Source organism: Cyprinodon tularosa, unplaced genomic scaffold, assembly GCF_016077235.1.
Source record: "Cyprinodon tularosa strain WSP-4 unplaced genomic scaffold, ASM1607723v1 ctg271, whole genome shotgun sequence".
Taxonomy (NCBI): domain Eukaryota; kingdom Metazoa; phylum Chordata; class Actinopteri; order Cyprinodontiformes; family Cyprinodontidae; genus Cyprinodon; species Cyprinodon tularosa.
In genome coordinates, this window is record NW_024038976.1 from 98,117 (window position 1) to 115,581 (window position 17,465).

General features: G+C 37.0%; 1 protein-coding gene across 4 annotated transcripts; it reads left to right on the top strand.

Moving 5' to 3' along the window:
- The first annotated feature begins 5,712 nt into the window (after nucleotides 1-5,712).
- Nucleotides 5,713-17,208, top strand: tank (TRAF family member-associated NFKB activator). Of its 4 annotated transcripts, none has more exons than XM_038289747.1 (8): nucleotides 5,713-5,906; nucleotides 6,743-6,859; nucleotides 8,886-8,994; nucleotides 9,116-9,186; nucleotides 13,267-13,325; nucleotides 13,428-13,546; nucleotides 15,826-16,217; nucleotides 16,773-17,208. In XM_038289747.1, exons 2-8 carry the CDS (start codon nucleotides 6,761-6,763, stop codon nucleotides 16,929-16,931), a joined length of 1,008 nt encoding a protein of 335 aa, XP_038145675.1. In that variant the 5' UTR covers nucleotides 5,713-5,906; nucleotides 6,743-6,760; the 3' UTR covers nucleotides 16,932-17,208. The 4 variants fall into 4 exon arrangements, with proteins under 4 accessions (XP_038145675.1, XP_038145673.1, XP_038145674.1 ...); XM_038289745.1 differs by having other exon boundaries at nucleotides 5,714-5,906; nucleotides 6,728-6,859; XM_038289746.1 differs by lacking the exon at nucleotides 5,713-5,906 and adding an exon at nucleotides 5,993-6,135 and having other exon boundaries at nucleotides 6,728-6,859.
- The last annotated feature ends 257 nt before the right edge of the window (nucleotides 17,209-17,465 follow it).

The following is a 17,465-nucleotide window of genomic DNA, read 5'->3' on the forward strand; positions in this document are numbered from 1 at the left end:
AGAGCTATTACTATAACCATTGTCTGAAGCTTTGGCCTCAAATGAGCTTCGCTGCTGCTGCTTCACGGTATCAAAGATAAAACAAAACAAAAGATTATTTGTTCCTTGACTGAGAAATCTGTTTAAATTACAAAAAAATACGAAAATGAAACCTAACTACATCAGTTTGTTTCTGAAAACATTTTCACTTTCTTATAACTATATATTTGATCTTAATAAATTACTTTCTATACCTTTGGAAGCCAGTTTTTTTTTTTTAGACTCACCTCCCTATGGGCTGCTGAAATCTGATCTATGTGTTTCTCCCTGCATTCTTGCTCTCCCCTCCTCCCATGTGCATGCCAGAGCCCTCATCTCTGCCCTCTGTCAGATTTAAAGTTTCTGCAGACCTACAGCGAATTGTTTATTTTTCTAGACATGGAGGAAACATGGATGGACCCTTCATTTGTTTCAAGATTTAGCCCTAAGCCAGGCTTCAGTTCAGTGTATGTAGAACCCTCTCTCATAGCAGGCTAGTGTAATTTCAACCTGGAGAGAATCACAAGGAGTCAAAAAGAGTTTTTTTTTTTTACATAAATGAAAATAAACATTCTTTGTCACTCAGACTCTGGCAGTAGACAGAAGATGGAATAATAAAGAGATACAGGATCTTAATAGTGTAAATGCTTTACAGCAGTTATGGGTTTACAGAATAGGCTATATAATAATTAGAAAAAGGGAGTGGTCTGGGAGGCTGATACTCTGATAACCAATCTTTTATGTATTGAGATGCTGATCCCTTTAGTGATTTACATACTAATAGAAAGATTTTTAAATATTTTCTCTGAGCTACAGGGGGCCAATGAAAGGACTTAAAGTAAGAACTTGGCAGATGTGCTCTACTTTCTTAGTTCAAGTGAGAACAAGAGCAGCAGTGTTTGGATCAGCTGTAGCTGTCTGTGTGATGATCCTGGCACTGGAGCTGATTCTGTCTCCAATTAATTCTCTGGTTTAGTCTCCACCCTCTCTGCAATTATATCTGGTTTCACCTGTCGCCACCTGCATATAAGCTCCGTCCTGATCAGTCTCCAGTGCCAGATGGTATCGAGTCAACTCGGTAAGAACCTTCCAGCCTTTAACATTGTGAACCTGTCTGTCTGCCTACCGACTACCGACCTGTCTTTGTCCCCTGATTCTGAGCCTGCCTGATCACTCTCTGGATTTGTCTGCCTGTGTGAGTCCTGATACTGGATCCCGGATTGACCACCTGTGCTATTGATCCCTTTTCTGCCTGTGAGTACCTGAGCCTGCCTGCCCCCTTTACTCTCTGTGTATATCAGGAGATTGGACCTGGAACTGGAATCAGAAATATCTGCTGGATTACACCCTCTTGTACCTCTGCTGCTTTATTGGACCCCATTACCAAACCTGGACTGTCTCTGGACTAAAGCCCCTAGAAAGCCTGCACAGTTTGTCGACCGCTCAACGGTCCGCCCCTGCAAAGCATCTAGCAAAGGCTCTGATGGGTTCATAGTTGGCTGGCAAGCTCAAGTGGTAAGTCACCCATTCTGCAAAAAAGTATTGGGGGAATGAGCTGCCAGCGTGGGTCCTTTGGCAAGACCCTTCCCACTAATACCTGCTTTGGGGAGTGGCAGCCTAGTGGTAAGGGCATTGCGCTTGGAATCCTGAGGTTCTGAGTTAGAGCTCCACTCCCACGGACTGCCACTCTTGGTCCCTGAGCAAGACCCTTAATCCCCCCACTGCTCCCTAAAGGGATGGGTTAAATGCAAAGGGCTAATTTCGTTGCTCTGCACTTGTGACAGTGTGATAACAATAAAACACTGGAAATAAAACACTGAAAAAAATATCTTGGGAGGGACCCACTCTGAGTCTGGTTCTGCTGGAGGTTTCTTCCTGTTAAAAAGGAGTTTTCCTCTCCACTGTCCCTACAGGCTTCCTCAGTGGGAGAGATTGTAGAGCGTCTATGAGTCCATGCAATTAGCTGGTTTTCCTTAGATAGTAAATCTTAACCAATCTGACTGTTACTTGCAAGTAATTGAATTGAAAAAAGCTTTTCTCATTGCACCTTCTCTCCATGTGAGTCTCTCCCGGTCTTTCAACATTTAACTGTTGAAATCATCAGTAATCTTACTGATGAAGTTTAGCTTTGAGATGGGTCTGTTTCCCTCTTAAACGTCACCATCTCATAGAAGAAAAGATGTCCATCCTATTTTGCTAAAGTTAATAATTTCTTTTATCATAAAACTTAAAAATAATAAATAAATTAGTGTTGTTTAATAAGTACAACATGCTTTTCTTGTTGATTTCTTTTATGAAATACATTTTTTCTTTTGTTAAAAGTAGCTCTAAATGAGTTTAATTGCAACTTGTGGATAGAAAAGGTTTAAGACCCCTGTTTATTGATATATGGATAAAATTCAATGGTTAGTTTAGAGAGACACTCAATAAAAGGGAGCATTATTCGTAGATCCCCATCTCTTCATGTCAATACTTTTTAATTTGAGTAGTCTTCACTCAATCCCATAAGTACCTATTAAGGTTGTAGTAAGAGAGCAATTTTTCTAACCAGTTTCAACAAATAAGAGGTATTGCAGCCAGCTGAATAAAAGAATTTCCTCCTCATGACATATGAAAAAAAGACAATTATGAACTAAACAGAGAAAAAAACAAAAAATTATCATCGACGTGAATAATTGTGTGGTCATTGAAATGACTCATTTGCCTGGCTCAGTGTTGTTGAGCTGTAAGATCACAGCTTATCAGTACACCACAACTTGAGTGACATTTTTCTATACTGAACCACAAGGCTGGGGTTATGTCAGATTGCCACAAGTTCAAAGCAACCTCAAGAATAACTTAAGTAAAGCCCTGGAGATGTCCCGCGGCTCCCTCGGACAGGGGCGCAGTTCTTATGGTTGGAGATGTTTGTGGCAGCTCTGGGTCTGTAAGCCATTCTCAGTTAAAGCAGAGAAGCCTTGAAGTTGAAATGTCAGCTGGGGTCGGGTCAGAGATGGAAACCTCTGGAAAAGCATTCAGTGACAGGACTATTGGAGAAGTGCTTTCCCTATAGCAACATAGAGATGAACTGATCGCAAGAAATGTAGAGTGTAATTCAGGACTATGACTGAGACAAGATCTCTTTATTCACCTGTTCCATTGGCTCTACATACTATTGGAGAAAAACTATTTGATGACCAGACTGAGAAATAACACATTTTCACTTTATACAGTAAAACATATGTTTACTTTAGTAAAATCAAATACAAAAGCTGTGTTTTTCCCAAAAAGAGTCAGTTTCATATGTTGCCCCTATAGGGCTATGCTTCAGAAAGGTATCTTCTGATTTAAATAAAACATCTACACCGTGTTTTCATAGTAGGTTTTGATAGAATGCAAAATAATCCACAGGTCATCCCCTACTCTTACTTCACCTCCAAAAGTCACTCTAAGCTGCCATCTGCTGGTTATGCTTTAGTTTCCTGACTTTCTAAGTCAAGGCCATGTTGGCTTTTGCACAATAAATACAAAAAAACTCAACAAAGCAATCCTTTATGTAATGCACACCCACTTGAAACTCAAATGGTTTACAGTTACAGATATTACTTAATGAAAAAGTAACAGCCTTCTTCCCTGTTGTTGCTTAAAAGACAAGTCCTAAATGTTCCTGCTCCTGTCTAAATGAAAATGGCCTCTATAAGAAATAAAAGGGTTTAATGCACCAGTTCAGTCCCTTGTTGAAATAAACTTATAGTGTATAGAACAAATGCATTCTCCACTATTAGTTTGAACTCTTTAAAATATCCACAAATGGAAGGATGGTGATGAATTAAGGCTGCCACAAAAACACTGCATATTACACTGAAAGCACCAATCCCAAATGTGAAACATGTTGATGGCAACATGGTGTTTTTTTGTTTTTGTTTTTTTTTTTCCAGAAATTGTGAGGTTTGTAAGATTTGATGATAATATGGATGTGGAGGAATACAGAGACCTGGGTGGATTATACTTGCACTGATGAAGATTTATCCTGGCCAGGCTTATCCATCCATCCATTTTCCGTCACGCTTATCCCAAGTGGGGTCGCAAGGGGTGCTGGTGCCTATCTCCAGCTGTCTACAGGAGAGAGGCGGGGTTCACCCTCGACAGGTCACCAGTCCAACGCAGGGCAACACAGACAAACATCCATTCACACACCGAAGAAGAATTTTAGAGAAGCCAATTAACCTAATAGTCATGTTGTTGGAGCGTGGGAGGAAGCCAGAGTACCTGGAGAGAACCCACGCATACAGGGAGAACATGCAAACTATATTCATTTGTTTGAATAGCTTGGTCAAAGTACAGACCTCGGAGAGGTAAATATTTCAGGCTTTAGATTTTGGGAACGTACCCCAAAAAGCCATACATCTTGCAGAAAAACATAATTCTCAAAGTTTTTGTATGTCAGAGGGCTGTGCTGCATGTTTTACAGATTTTTATGTTTTTTTAATTTATTTAGAAATTTCACCCTTCACAATTATACACCACATTGTGCTGGTCTATCACATATAAACTTAAAAAAGAACATTACAGCTTGTCATGAGCAATTAACACTTTTTGCAAGGCATTGAAGGAGCACCCCATTTCCAGCTAGCTGCACAATTAACATATTATTCGTGTGAATTCAATTCAATGCAGTTTATCTATATAGTGCCAATTCACAACATATGCAATCTCAAGGCACTTCACAGAGACAACACAATCAGATTGGTTGGAGGTTTTTGTAAAAGAAAATCATTGACTTGCAAGACATCTTCCTGGATTAGCTTGTGGTGGCGATATTTGCTTGCATTTTGTTGTCGACTGTTCAGCAGTCCCTCACACCAAGCATGCATGCAGCAACAGGGGAGAGGAAAAACTCCCTTTTAACAGAAATAAACCTACAGCAGAACCAGCCTTAGTGTGAGCTGCCATCTGCCGAGGCCGACTGGGGATAAAGGAGAGACAAGCAGATACACAAAAAAAAGCAAATATTCAAAATTTAACAGTAGACTAGTTGTTTGCCAGACTAGAGAGTCGAGCTTTCGTGGACAGGTGGCCCAGTCCACGAAAGACACAGTCGGGCAAGCTCCAAGGCAGTTCTTTAAGGATAAAAGAGAACAAATACAGTTAGTCTCAGTAAAAAAAAAAAAAAAAAAAAAAAACAAGACTACATCGAAAAACAGGCCCAACTCCAACCAGACAAAGCTACCATAACAAGAAAAAGCAAAAAAAAAACCAAAGCAATGGGTGGAAATACTACAGAATAGGGAAATATATATAGAATGAAGCAGGATTAGGAAAAGTGTTCCTTAGGCCCTCCAGCAGCTTAAATTTTAAAACAGCACAAATATAGAAATAGATCAGGACAACCCAACCATTCCAGATTATGTATGAGAAAGGTAGTGAAGTCACTGAACAGTTATTAGATCCAATACCCTGCACATATATGCAAGTTGCTTCCTAAATAATGTAGATGTAAAATATAGATCTATTGCTCACAACAATTACAAAAAAGTTGTAAAAACGTTTAACTAAGCACGATTAAGGCCATTTATAAGCGGCGCATTTTTCAGTAATGTTAACGAAGCACAAGTCGACTTTGGGGCCAATTTTCACATGCACAACAGTCGGTTTGCAGACGTGTAGGCTGGAAGAACCCTCAGCCACTTTACCACTCTGTGATTGGCCCGGACCGAAGCAAGGCGGAAGTCTACAGAGCAGGGGGATTCCCCGAGGGAAGTTCCCAACTCAAACTGGGGCTATGTAAAACATACAGCGCCATATCCTCTCCGGCGCTTCGTAACTTTGCATCTCAAGATTAGGGCGACGATGCTGCGGTGGTGTCAAAACAACAAATACGAGTTTAATAATAAGGGACTCAAATGAAGGTAAGGAGGACGCTGTCTCTCACGCGGGCAAACACACACACACAGACACACACACACACATTGACGCGCGCACACTAACCGGCGGAGGGATCTGCGGAGCTGTGGCTCGGTCGCTTTACTGAAAACACCGGCTGAATGCCGATCCAGTTCAAAGAATACGGAACTATGCAAAGCACTGTTTAAATGTCACTTTGTAACCAGTCGCTGATGTATCCTGGATGGCTTTAGTGTAAGTTGTGTTGTTTATTTCTCATTTAGGCTGCAGTGGGTGCTCCTACTGAGGGCTGTTTGTATGGAGTGTCATTGATAGGCAGGTTTTAACTCTCACAGGTCTCACATTATTGTCATTTTCCAGCTGCATTTTTAATCTTAAAGCTCCTTTTTCTCTCAAAGTTGATTGGACTTGTGAGGGATATCGTTAAACATGTATTTCCACTTTTCATGGACAACACCACACTCATACTCTTGAGTGGCATCAATTATTTATCATTACTTTGAGGCTCCTGTTACTCACTATATGTTACATGCATCTTAAACATGTAACTCCTGCAAACTTCAGAATTACATGGTAGTTAGTAGGTAATAAGATTACACAATCAGTCTTGGTAGACGTTTTATTATTGCAACACTTTAGCTTATTTCAGCCTGTCAGAAATTAGGCAACACTATAAAGGTTAATTTCCCCATTCTTTGTTATTTCATAGCCTACAGATGCAAATTAAAATGGTATAAAGCAAGAAAAAATGGCACATCATTTGCAAGTTTTACTTGAGAAATTGTTTGTAAAGCAGTTAAAAGTTGTTGCGTGTCCACTCATGTAGGTCTCATGTCTGCAGTGACAGTGATGACAAGGCATGGAAAGGAACATTGGAGACCAGCTCAACAAAGCTTTTGAAGCTTATCGCCAGGTCTCCATCGAAAAAGACAATGCTCAAAAGGAATTGAAGAAAATGGTAGGCAAATGTTTGGATGTGATGAAGTGGTCATTAACTCTGCAGCAGGAGGGTGGTGTGAAACAGCATGTCAGAAGTACTTATACCTCTTTTTAGTTGCCAGGTTTTTGTGTTTAAAAAAGGAGAGTTGTATACAAGAATTGTGATACTTTTTTCTTCTTTTTATTTGATGCATACTGTAAAATTCAACTAAAAATGAAAGGAATCTGATAGGAAAAGTGTAAAAAATACAAGCTGAAATAATCCACCGGCATAAAAGTGTACATCTTTAAAGTAATATCTTGTTTATGCATCATTTGAGTTATTTTCTATATTTGTTCTCCTACCAAAAACTATTATATTTTGCTGAGTTTGTAATAAGGCTATGCTGCCCTAGTTAGTCATTTGCGCCCTTTAGCTATAGCCATAGTTTGCAGAGAGGTTTCAAAATAAGAAAAGGTTCTCATCACAGGTCTTACAAAAAATAATAATAATAATAATTAAAAACAATCCACTGGACATGGTTTTTTTGGGATTGTTTTTAACTTTTTCTTTGGAGTGAATATGACCTGGATGACTGAGAATCTTCCCCAGCATATAGTGAACAGATCTTAGTCAGGAAGAGGAAACAAAAAAGCAAACAGCTCCACATTATTACTTATAGTTAATCAGAAAATATTTATGCTTTTGGGAGATTTAAGTATATGTTTGGCTTCACTAACTTGATTCTATTAACTTGTAGTTATAACAATGTTGGAATCCTGTTTTAACTTTATCCAAACATCAATTGTCCAGATATAAAAGGAAACTTGTAACAATTTGAGGAGTTGTGATAGTATACAAGACTTTTAAAAATTGTTTTTTTGACTTTTTATTTGATACATACTGTAAAATTCAACTTAAAATTAAAGTAATCTGATAGGAAATGTGTAAAAAATATAAGTTGAAATAATCCACCTGCGTTAAAGTGTACATCTTTAAAGTAATATCGTCTTTATGTATCGTTTGAGTTATTTTCTATATTTGTTCTCCTACCAAAAACTATTATATTTTGCTGAGTCTGAAATAAAGCTATGCTGCCCTAGTTAGTCATTTGCACTCTTTAGCTATAGCCATAGTTTGCAGAGAGGTTTCAAATAAAGAAAAGGTTCTCTTCGTTAACAGGTCATACAAAAAAAAAAAAAAATAATAATCCACTGGACTATGACTGTTTTATTGTTTTTGGATTGTTTTTAACTTTTTTTTGGGAGTAACTATGACCTGGATGACTGAGAATCTTCCCCAGCATATAGTGAACAGATTTAAGTCAGGAAGAGGAAACAAAAAAGCAAACAGTTCCACATTATTACTTATAGTTAATCAGAAAATATTTATGCTTTTGGGAGATTTAAGTATATGTTTGGCTTCACTAACTTGTTTCTATTAACTTGTAGTTATAACAATGTTAGAATCCTGTTTCAACTTTTTCCAAACATCAATTGTCCAGATATAACAGGAAAACTGTAAAAAAAAAAATGGTTAGCTGTGATAGTAAGAGTTTGATTGTTGTGACTCTAATGCCAGTTCTTCAACTAATTATACATAGTGGTACACATTAATTTCAATGATGAGTAAAATACAAAAAAAAAACAAAAAAAAACATAGTCATTAGTCTAAACTGTTTTTCTTGTTCTTGAGTAAATGTATCTTTCATCTCTTTGGTGTAACTAGAACATTTTAAAATCTAAATGTGCCAGGGGTATGAAAGATGTGGGCTCAGCTTATTTACAATGGCACATCAAAGACAGTTATCAGTAGGTGGAAGATTATACAACAGCAGTAACATTAGTAAAAGTTGACTTTTCTCAAAGTGAATGAAAGATTTCGATCTGGGGGAATGTATTAAGCATGGTAGCATTAGCATCAGAATATGGGGATCATGTATTTCATTTAACAATTGGCCAAGAGGGCAGAAGGATGAGTTCATCCAGGGCTTCATTCATGCAATAACTGACATCCTGTGTATTTTTATTTTAAATCTAAGAAAATAACATATATGCTTTTACAGAAGGAACATTATGTGCAATACACTCAAGAACTTATAAAGCAAATAGAAGACCAGCAGCGTTTGATTTCTGATCTCGAAGCTAAGTTGTCAGCGACAAGACATCCCTCAGGTTAGTATGTGTCATCATTTACTTTTGGATGTTTTTTTTTTTCAAGTATTCAAACACTGTGAGAAAATTAACATTTGATTCTTTTATTATGTGGAACCGATCATTTTTATTTGATTCTTAGGAGAGATGAAATGTGAGCGCTGCAACCATCTCCCCAAAGCGTCCAGCTCTTATAGGAAGATACAGTGCTCGGTATGTTCACAGTTACAATGTTTATTGCCTTTTTTCTACATCTTCTCTTTGTAAAATTCATTTTTTGCATCCTGTCACCTGCACCTGTGTACAAAAAACGTTAAGGGTTTTCAGCTTAAAATTTCCCCATGCTTTTATTCGATCTGATTTTAAATTCCGTTCTGGTTTGTTTATATAGCCTTACTTTCTAATATGTCATCTTAAGGCATTAAACAGAATGAGTTCAATCAGCTCAAATATTTTTACGGTAATTAAAATAAGTTGTTTTTTTTTATCTAAGGAAAGCGCAGCTGATTGCATTGAGTCATTAACTTGCAGTTTTCACTCCTCCTGGGTGAGCATGTAGCAACAGTGGACAATCGCTTTCATTCTGCCATTGGCTTTGCAGCATGCAGGTACGATTTTTTTCAGAGACACAAACCGCAGCGTCATCAGTAAGATGTTTAGAACACAGTCAGGAAATTATCCAAAGTGATACATGTAAGCATCATCTTATCGGATTTTACCTTTCTTTTTTAAAGCTGTTGGAGATGAGCTACTCAGGTTAATACTGGGTGTTTCTGAGCTCTAAACTAACATTACAATATACAAAAAATTTTATGCTGAGGTAATGAATAGATATTATTATTATTTGGTAATACTGAAGTTGTTATATTTGTAGTAGGGCTGCAACTAACGATTATTTTGCTAATCGTTTAATCTGTCGATAATTTTTTTTTTCAATTAATCGAGTAATAATCGGAAAGTAAAAGATTCCTTAAAGAAGAAGTTTTACAGAATTAAGCGAGGTTAAACTAAAACGGATAGAGCATTTTGATGGACGAAAAAGTTTATTTTATCTTAAATGCAAAATGTTTATATATTTTTTTTACAATTTTGATATAATTACTGCTCTAAGTGGGTTGCTCTGTCAGCTTTCAAGTCTTCATACTCTAGTTATCAATTAATCGATTACTAAATTAGTTGATGTTTATTTCAATAAAGGATTAATCATGATTAATCCGACTAATTGTTTCACCCTTAATTTGAAGTATTCGTATTACTTTCACAACAGATGTAGATGTGAGTGGGTAATAAACAGCATTAATCAAAATCGTCAACACTCAAAATCATAGACACTTTGAAAAATAAGATATATGTATAAGAATAATTTTTTTGCACGTTTTTTTTTTTTTTTTCAAGTTAAAGAATAAATTCATGCATGTCTTTACATAAACTCAAACTAGCTGATTTCTATTAAGTATAAAATGACTTTGAAATGCCATAAAATGACTGTAAAACCCATGTAACATTAGAGCCATTCTTCGGTAGGTTTTCTATGCCGATGATTCATAGAGTAGAAACAGCTAAAACCGTCTTATTGCGTTTGAATAAAGAATGATGACAAACATTGTTCAAAATAAAGCAATATCCTTTTTTGTTAATTTTTTATTGAACAGAGCGTCTATGGCTCTATGCAGACGCCTGGGCCCCTCTGTGTTAGTGAGATTACCTACATAAAAACGGTTATATTTGGAAGAAAAACAGGACATGTTTTGCTCATATAGAATTATAGAGTTATTTTTGAGTGACAAATTATTAAGATTGGCACAAATTGCTGCTATTTGTTAAATGAATCAACATTACTTTTGGTTTTCTTTACTATGTATATTTACAGTGCTGTACAAAATATTGCCCCCTTTTAGAATTTATTCATAACTTACACTATGTTTCAGACTATATAATAATTTTAATGTCAGACAAAAATAAATAAAGGAAAATCCAAAATGCAGACTTCAAAATATGATTTAAGTTGAAAGGAAACAAAAGCTATCCCGAGCTATCCTCTGGAAAAAGTAATTACCCCGTAAATTTCAGTGCGCCATCCACTGACGTCACCCTGGGTGACATTTTACCAACTCTTCTTTGCAGAATTATTTTAATTAGGTCATATCTGACTTTTTTTTTTTCTTTAAGCATGAGCTTTTTGTTTAAGGCCATGCTACAACATCTCAGTTGGGTCTAACCTTAATCTTTACAAAGCAGCTATATGACCACAATAGTTAAAATATTTATTTTGTCAAATTGTGAAAGCCTTCCAAAAAGTTGCACTTTTGTCTTGTAACGAAAAAAATATTTTCTCGAAGGTATTTAAAATTATTATTTGTTTTGTTGCAAATATGAAACAGAATTTATTATCCAACCTTCTCTTAATGCTAAATCTTGAGTCCTGCTCTTAAATCAGCCAAGTATAACCAACACTGCTTTAGATGTCCTACGTTTTCTCAAAGCAACTTCTAAACCGGTTTTAAATTCTTGTAGATTGGGCGTGCTTTGGTGGTGCAGTGGTTAGCGCACACGACCCATGTATGGAGGCCTTAGTCCTCGACGTGGTCGACCCGGTTTCCAATCCGGCCTGTGGTCCTTTCCCGCATGTCTCTTCCCCTCTCTCATACCCCCTTTCCTGTCAGTCTACTGTCCATAAAAACGAGCCACTAGTGCCTCAAAAAAAAAAAAAAAAATTCTTGTAGATTGGGGCGGCTTGGCCTGCTTTTGGAAATCCTTTAGCCTTCTTCATCATGTCAGACATTTGCTGAATAAAGGATTTCTTCATCTATATTAATATTAGTGCTGTCAATCGATTAAATTTTTTTAATCGCGATTAATCGCATCAATGCCTGAGTTAACTCGCGATTAATCGCATTTTAATCGTAAATTTTTTTTCTGATTGAAAATCATTTAAATACTCTCGATGACATACAAAAAATACATACAGGCTAGGTTTGTGCCAATGTTCTTTTTTTTAAATGAAAACAGGTCACAGACACTGATTTATGCCATAGACACATGGCAAGAAGATGGGGAGGCATGTAGCAAAAAATAACAAATATGTAGCCAAAAAAAAGGCCCTGAAAACAGGCTGATGTAAAAGACAGTCTTTACAGTTAATACAGTCTTTTGAACAAAGACAAGCATTTTACCCTACTGCTATAAAATGTAGTACAGTTAACATTAGATGTTAATTAACCAAGATAATAATGAACAATTTTCAATAGACCGACATCACTAGATGGAGGTAGTCTATGCTCTAGAAAGTTACTTTTCAGCCTCTTAACAAAAATGAGAACACACACACACACACACACCCACACACAGACACACCCACCCACCCACACACACACACACACGATACCGACCTGTGGCGTACACAGACAGCAATAGTGCCGTAGCAGATTCCATTTCACCTCAGTAATCTGTTTTCTCAGCGTATTTCAGGTTGCTATTAGGCACCAGACACTCAACTTGTTTGTTGGTGGTGGGGCTTAAAGAAAAGGCACTAGTGTCACCCAGTGTATGAGCGTCTTTTTTCCTTGAGGAGCTCTCCGCTCTCGAAGCCTATGAGAAATGCATTACTGGGGGAAAATAGCCCCGCCTTCCCGCAGGCTGCAGCGGGATGTACTTGGAAAATTGTACCATAAAACCACATAGCATTAATCTAACGTTAAAAAAATTATCGCCGTTAAAATGGCCTCGCGTTAACGCGATAATAACGCGATAATTTTGACAGCACTAATTAATATATTAATCAAGTCCGAGTACCGCTAATGTAATTCCCATTAGTGTTGAAAAAATCTTGTTAATTATGGTTATTGGCAAAATAAAAGCCAAATACATATATGTGGTTTTTTTGTTTTCGTTTGGACAGATGAAAGACTCAACAATAAAATGCCTTTTTTCATTTACTCTTATTATAGTTTCTGATATTAAAATGTTTGTGATGATCTGAAACAATAAAATATGGCTGTACATAGACACATTTTTTCACAGCACTGTAAATGAGTTGTTTTCCTATGTTTGCATGCTTCGGGCCCTGTCTGTATGGTTTTACTTCACCAGATGGTGCTAGAGGATAATATCGAGGCAGCAGTTTCCTCTTCGCTGGGATTCTTCAACCAGCCAGGAAACTGTTTTTTTTTTTTTTTTTTTTTTTCCCCACACTTGTGATGCATAAATAAAACGGCACATGCATCAACAGCCTGCCCTTTGGATAATTGTTGTTAATGATGACTAAAAAATTAAATGTGTCTTTTTTTTTTTTAGGAGAATATGGCCACTGTTACTGGTGCTCCAAATTTGACAGTCAACAACAGCACTGATTAGTACGTGTCTCTACTCTGGAACATTTTTTTTTTTTTTTTTTTACTATTTTCTTTCTTTTTTTTGACATTTCTTATCTACTCTTTTTTTCGGGTGGGATTTAGTCAGGACATGCTGGTGGCTTTCGAAACAATTCAGGGCAAATTCCGACAGATCCAGGACCTGACGGCGAAACAGAAACATCATCTGAAAAGGTTCAACGGAAGTTACGATGCTTCAAACGGTAGTATTGACAGTGGCTTTGCACAGTGTGAGCTGAAATATGATTTTATCTTAATTGGGTTGTATGGGTCTTAACATAATTTTGCTTGTAAATGTCATATCAGCTGATGAGTGTATTTGCTTTTGCTCTCCTTTTTAATTAAATTACTCAATAAATAGAAGTAGCTTATTATTGCCAGAAGGTATTGTACACTGCAAAAACAATCTAAAAATGAGTAAAAATGTCTTAAATTAAGTGTATTTACCCTTAATTTGAGGAGGTAAAGAAGGTTATTTGCCAATTGAATTAGAATTTTTACTCTTAAAATGAGATAATTACATAGTATGCACTCGAAATAAGACAATGTGTTTGTTTTTCCTTACGGTATTTTAAATGTAAATTGTCTTGTTCCATTGGCAACGTGTCTCACTTACCTTCTCAATTCAAGAAAGAAAGAAAAAATGACTTATTGAGATTTACATTTTTTGCTGTGTAGAAAAATAAACTAACCATCCCAATGGACAAATGATGTCACTTTACTTTGAATTGTGGCTCTTTGGTTAATTGTAATCATAATGCATCATTACTGATATTTCTATTTTGAATAAAAGAGACATAATTTTTAAACATAAAAACAGTTTAAGATGTTTAAAAGCAGTCAAAACTTTAAACACAAGAATTTTTTCTTCTTTAAAGCCTCAAGCTTCATACAGTTAAATTCCAGCTCTGTCTCCTCCTTTTTGCTGGGAGGCAATGGCTCACTCTCCCCTCTGATAACTCGCTCTCCATTTTGTTTAAATGGGACCAATTTATGCTTCAAGTTTTCTTTTGCTTTCTGCTTTGGACCTAACAGGAAGGGTCGCTGTTTAATTTGCTGTTGGCGAGTTATTTTCCAATTTAAAATCTTTTTTTATTTTAAGTAGCAAGATTAAAACAAAATGATTATGACCTTATCAAAATAACGCCAGGAAAAAAAATGGGAATGTTTCTTATTTTTTTTATCGACTGAATAAATGATTAATGAATCTGAAATCCCAGTGAATCCCCTCCAAGCTCAAATTTGGATTAAATTCAACAGTTTCCAGTACAGGGCCATGGAAATATATACTTTAATGATTTATCACATCTTTATATCACAGACGAAAAGTTTCTTGTGAATTGGAGGGATGATGATACATGCCTTTTGAAAATACCTGACAAATAACAATGGAGTGCAATTTGCAACCCGACACATAATACTTTTAGAACCTCATCTTTTTTTCTACCAGCATTGCTCATTTAGAGACTAAATGTTGCCTATTCTCTGTGAAATAAGCTTTGCCAGATTCGCATCCATGAAAATTGGTTTCATCACTTCCCTTGTCCTTGCTGAAGAAAGCCATCCTTGGCAGCATGATGCTACCACCACCATGCCTTATTGCAGGGATGTTGTAGTTAGAGTAATATGCAGTTTTGCTCCACATATAGTTTTGCATGAATCAGCCTAAATTTGAATTTTGGTCTGATCTTATCAAATCATCATCTTCAAAATGTTTGCCGTGTACTTTTCATGGCTACAGACAGGGTCTTTTATTGAGTGATTTTAAAAAATGTGTTTTTTTCTTCTTCCAAGAAGGACAGATCTGTGAAGCGGACAACAAATAGTTGTCCTGATAGCAGATCTGTGGATCTGCTGTGTCTGTTTGGAGTAAAAAATACTTGCTACTGGCATACTTGATGCATATTGAAGTCGTGCTAAGAATGCAGTTGCACTATACTTTAGCCTTTTTCTGACAATTGATCGATTGATCATAGCTTAGAAAAGTGTTTCATAACGCTGTTCATGATGCTGTTTATTCACTAGTGTTCTCTAACAAGTCTAGATTTAAACAGTGATAAAAATGAACAAAATTACTTCACTTATAGTTAAGGGACTTCCGAAGGTCGTGGCTATTAAGATATTTATTAGGTAAGCAAATAAATAACTAACATTTTCTTAAAGATTTAGTTTTACAGTCAAGATTCGTATATATTTCAACCATGTGGTACAGTCACACCAGGAAAAAGGGTAATGAGGTTCTGGCAAGGTAAGCCAATTAAATAATAGGGAAAGAATTACTCCAAGATCTTTATTTTCAGCCGACTGATGGAGGAAAGTTGATTTGATGGAGTCTTTAATGTGTTTTTTTTTTTTTTTAAAGAGCCAATGCCACAAACTTTAAACAGATGATTTTTAGTTAGATTTTATCTCTATACTTAGAAATCATCCTGCTGACATAAGAGAGAGGCTCATGATTTCTTGCTTTCCTATCATCTTCCAGACCAGCGCTTCTCCATGCCGATCCAGTGCACAGACCGAACTGCAGAAGCAGAGAGGCCTTTCCATTCGACACAGAGGCCAGCCGTAAACATCCCCCACCTGCCGGCATCCTTGGCGTCCCGCGGCGCCAGTCAGGAGGACAGGGACTTGGTAGACTCTCTCACCAAACTCAGTGTCAAATTCCCACCCCCTGCGGACAGTGAATATGACTTCCTGAACAGTGCTCCGGAGAGGAACATTGCCCTGTCGGTGCCTCGAAAGCAGCCCCTCGGCTCCCCCACGCTGCCAGAGGAGGAGCCCGTGGAACTGCCCTTGCCTTTTGTCTACCCCACGTCCCCCTCCCACTCTACGTCCTCCTCACCCTCCCATGAGAGTGTGCGGGGACCCCAGCAGGTGAGAAACAGAGAGGAAGGTCTGAGAAAAGTAGTAGCAAATTATCAGTTTCTGATTGGTCTCTGCTAATGGAGGAGTAAAACAGTGTGAAGTCCAAAAATATCTCCCTGGCTAAACATATTACCGTGTAATGTGTGCCGATTCCATTTTTTTAAAACTTGAGCATGGGTGCTCTGCTTATAATTGGCATGTTTGTTTGGAATTGAGATCCAGATGGAAGCACTTTAGATGAAATATTATGTTTGCTTAGTTTCACTGCTGATGTGTAAATGCTTAAACATAATTGTGAATGCTGTACTGTAAGCTATAAAAGTTCCTCCTTATTTTAAAGTAATATTACCCCAACAAATGCATCTATGGTAGACAGAGATTTTTTTTTGTTAGTGCAGATAAAGAGGGAGATAATTAAACACTTGAGAATTGCTTTTCTTTTACTTCAGTGCAGCTCTTTGTGTTATCTTTCCAATGCAACATGAAGTCATATCTTATTGAGATGGTTAGTACTTTAATGAGTCATAAAAATAATAATTTCCCTTTATTTATCCCATTCTGCAGTCCTTCTGGACCCCTGAACTGTTTGACCTCGGAGCCAACAAGGAGCCTCCGAGCAGCAGTCCGATTAAATGTGCTTTTTGCCCCGACATAGTTCCCCAGAACCTCATGACAAGCCACCTCTACTTGCACTTCTCGCCCAATAAGGAAGCAGAGAAATGACAATGGACTGACTCCAGAGACTGACAGGCAAAGGTCCGCACTTACTTCAAGAACTTTTTACTGTTTTTATGGTCTTCACAGGCGTGGTCCTGCTTGACACGAAGTCCAAGGCGCTGTACAGGAAAAATTACACTGCTAAAAGACTTGAATCCATTTATTTAATACTGAAGAATTTAATGGTACACTTTCTTGTCCATAATGATTTTCTAATATCACACTGAGAATTTACAGGGATGCATATGGTATATATGAGCAAATAAACTATATATTTACTCTTGCCAGCTTTTATACTTTGACTTGTTTTTAAATATATTAAAGCAAGATTTATGTGTGCAAAATAAAAAATAATAGGAAAGAGTGAATCTGTAATGGAGCAGATACTTGTTTTGAAACGCATGATATATGTTATTTTGTTGTTGCGAAATAAAAATAATGTAGGCAGGGAAAGTGACATTACGTCACTAAAGTTGATGATAACATGTTGAGATTATCACTAAAGATAACTGTTTTTTAATTAAGCAAATTGTACAAGCA

What these genes read in the sequence shown, in the direction of transcription:
- tank (XM_038289747.1), top strand. Translation starts at nt 6,761, where the DNA reads ATGGAAAGGAACATTGGAGACCAGCTCAACAAAGCTTTTGAAGCTTAT. An exon ending in AAGTTACGATGCTTCAAACG is followed by an intron (nt 13,547 to 15,825) that starts GTAGTATTGACA and finishes ATCATCTTCCAG; the next exon opens with ACCAGCGCTTCTCCATGCCG. An exon ending in GTGTGCGGGGACCCCAGCAG is followed by an intron (nt 16,218 to 16,772) that starts GTGAGAAACAGA and finishes CCCATTCTGCAG; the next exon opens with TCCTTCTGGACCCCTGAACT.